Source organism: Arachis duranensis, unplaced genomic scaffold, assembly GCF_000817695.3.
Source record: "Arachis duranensis cultivar V14167 unplaced genomic scaffold, aradu.V14167.gnm2.J7QH unplaced_Scaffold_165934, whole genome shotgun sequence".
Classification (NCBI taxonomy): domain Eukaryota; kingdom Viridiplantae; phylum Streptophyta; class Magnoliopsida; order Fabales; family Fabaceae; genus Arachis; species Arachis duranensis.
The window spans coordinates 2,673,408-2,676,481 of NW_026264258.1; the positions used below are offsets into that span (position 1 = coordinate 2,673,408).

General features: G+C 28.4%; 1 protein-coding gene across 1 annotated transcript in view; it reads right to left on the reverse strand.

Annotated features, from left to right (window-relative positions):
• Positions 1 to 1,611: 1,611 nt before the first annotated feature.
• The window catches only part of LOC127743859 (choline/ethanolaminephosphotransferase 1), a 6,143-nt gene continuing 4,680 nt past the window's right edge, over positions 1,612 to 3,074 (reverse strand). Inside the window, exons 17-20 of the mRNA XM_052256037.1 lie at positions 2,993 to 3,045; positions 2,673 to 2,745; positions 2,376 to 2,423; positions 1,612 to 2,007 (exon numbers count right to left, since the gene is read on the reverse strand). Coding sequence (XP_052111997.1) covers positions 2,402 to 2,423; positions 2,673 to 2,745; positions 2,993 to 3,045 — 148 coding nt within the window. The 3' untranslated portion in view covers positions 1,612 to 2,007; positions 2,376 to 2,401. The remainder of the gene's footprint in view (positions 2,008 to 2,375; positions 2,424 to 2,672; positions 2,746 to 2,992; positions 3,046 to 3,074) is intronic.

The following is a 3,074-nucleotide window of genomic DNA, read 5'->3' on the forward strand; positions in this document are numbered from 1 at the left end:
GAACCAATGAATGAAATGAATAAGAATGATAGAGCATCAGTGGTAGGAGATGCTATTGACTACATCAAAGAGCTTCTAAGAACAGTGAATGAACTCAAATCATTGGTGGAGAAAAAGAGGTATGAAAAACAAAGGGTGAAGAAGAAGCTCAAAATTGAAGATGAAGAAGAAGAAAAAGAAGATGATGAGAATAATTCATCATCATATAGTGAGAGCCTAACAAGGAGTTCTTGGATACAAAGAAAATCAAAAGAAAGTGAGGTTGATGTGAGAATCATTGACAATGAGGTAACAATAAAGATTGTTCAAAGGAAGAGGGTCAATGACAATAATTGCATATTAGTTTATGCTTCAAAGGTTCTTGATGAACTTAAACTTGATCTTCAACATGTTGGTGGTGGCCACATTGGTGATTTCTGCAGCTTTCTCTTCAATAGCAAGGTATGCAAATTTATCATTGAGTTTGATTTTAATTTTAATTAATAATATTGTAATATGCCACTGTGTATATAAAAATATATATACATGTATGTGTTTTTTTCTATCAACTGTACATAAGAAAATCACACTTTATATGCATAATTAGCTATATATAATTAGAATTTGCATGATGTGTTTTATTGACAAAATCATCCCTTAATAAGAGAATAATAATTTTGAAAATTTTAACAGAACATATATATTTTTTGCACTAATTGACAAATTTAAAATATCAAACTTTGCATCTTAAGAATTGGAATGTAAAGTAGACATGAATCAAAAGTTCAGAAGTTAATGTCATTTTTTTTTGGCTAATGATAATATAGCAATATGATTTTATATATGGCAAATTATGTGTGATTTTAATTTCTTTTTCTCTCACTTTTATTTTTTCAGATATGTGAAGGTTCATCGGTATATGCTAGTGCCATAGCCAACAAGCTTATTGAGGTCATGGACAGAAGTTTGTCACCAATATGAGGCAATTGACTTTGACCAATGAGTTCTGTGGTTCTTTAATTTCTTACTATAAAGTTAATTACTAGCATGAGTTGTTCCAATTAATTAGCATATGTATTCCTTTACTTTCACTTTTAATTAAGTCATGACAGTTTTTTGGACATTTAATTTTAAGGGATAGGAAAATATAGTGAGACATGGAAATATATATATTATTCCAAACTATGTTTTACTATTTCAAAATATAACACTTGGCTAGCACATATCAAGTTTTTCCTTTATTGTTGATACATTATCCCTTATAATATTCTAGCTTTATATTTGAGTTAATTTATGTTGATTGTTGATAACAATTATTACAGTTACAAGTAAACACACGATATGTTTAGAAAACACCAAACTTTTATTTTTCATCTTTTTAGATAATATGTCAAAAAGGGAAAAAAATCCTTTTAGATGGAAGATAAAATATCAGATAATCAAAGTATATAAAAAATTATTTTATTAGCTCCAAAAATTAAACCTTTTAATGTTAACGAAACATATTTAGTTACTTACTATCTTGACTGATCTCAAATTTATTATTATTCTTATCTATTTTTAATTTATAAAAAATAGATTAATAGGTACACTAATACCTATTAATACACTAATATCAGTATAATCTGATAATTAAACAGTCCAAAAATATGCATATTTAAGCGTTGGTTGGCGGTCATTTGCAACAACAATGCGTGGTGTTTCAAAGCATAATATGAGCACTTATCATCCATCATTGTTCAAAGCAAATCAAATGTAACATACAATCTAATTGAATTATCACAGGACTTTGGAAGAATGATAACATACAATCTAATTGACCCATCTTAATAGAGTAAATAATTTTCTTCTCTAGATGGCTTTAAAAAATGGAATTAGCACATTTTTTAATATTAGAAATCAAAATAAATAATAATTACAAAGTACCATGATTTGATTGAAAAACCATGACTAAATTCAATTCTATCAAAATTGGGAAATTTGGTATAGACCAAAATTTTTTGCCAGCAATTTTTCCTGATTTGCAAGCTGAAATAACAAAATTAAAGTGACTCAGAATGAGTAGAAAAGCAAATATATAAGGCGTTGAGATAAAAATGAATGATAGCATAAATATATACATAAGGTGTGCATTCATTGGTTTCTATAACACACAGATTCTACAAATAAACTCTTCTATATAATTGAAAGAATAAAAAACCAATTCTTGTTTGAAGTTTCTATTTTCAGCTTCTGAAAGAATGAAACTTTCTTTTTTAATCCTTATTATTTTTAAACATTTATTCAACTAAGTAAAAATTGATTTTGTTTTCAACAAAAAAAAAATCAAATAAACTGAAAGACATACACCCTGAGACACAATTTTTTTTTTAATTTACAATTTTAAGAGTTCATACCTCTAGAGAAAAATGATCCCAAAACATCAAGCTTCCTTCCTAGTTATCCTGCAATAAAAATGATAATTCAATGAGTAAAGAAAACCATTGGCATTGTTCTTGTCATAGACTAAACACATAACACTATATCTGGCAATAGTCAACATTAGTTTTTTCAAATAAATCCAATGATACAAAATTTCAACACAAGATTCACATATAACAATAGCAATGTTTTTCTGCATGCACTGATTGCGTAATTGATGAATTCAATGTCCGAACAATAACCCCCATGTTTTTTTATATTTTATTATTTACCTGAAACAGCATATCCCCAAGGCATTTGTGATCTCGTGAATGACGGTAGTGGCGAAATGCAGGTAAAGCGTCACTGTGTCCAGAGCGCAAAAATCGTCAAGTCAGAGAGCGAATGTATATAAGTTTCACCAATGGCGTAAACTAACAACAGCAGCAATATAACGCATTTGTTTCTCATGTTCATAATCTGCATCTTTTTTTCTTTTTTGATGATTTTCCTTTAAAATGTCATCATTTTCTCTTATTCCTTGCCATTCTATAATACAGTAATATTTATTCTTTTATCAGACAAAGTTAAAACGGTAACTTGATAACTGTACCTGTATATGCGCAAAAACCAAGAAGAACCAATCTCTCATCTACTAATGGTACCCTGCCATAAATACACCAATCAGTTTCTAC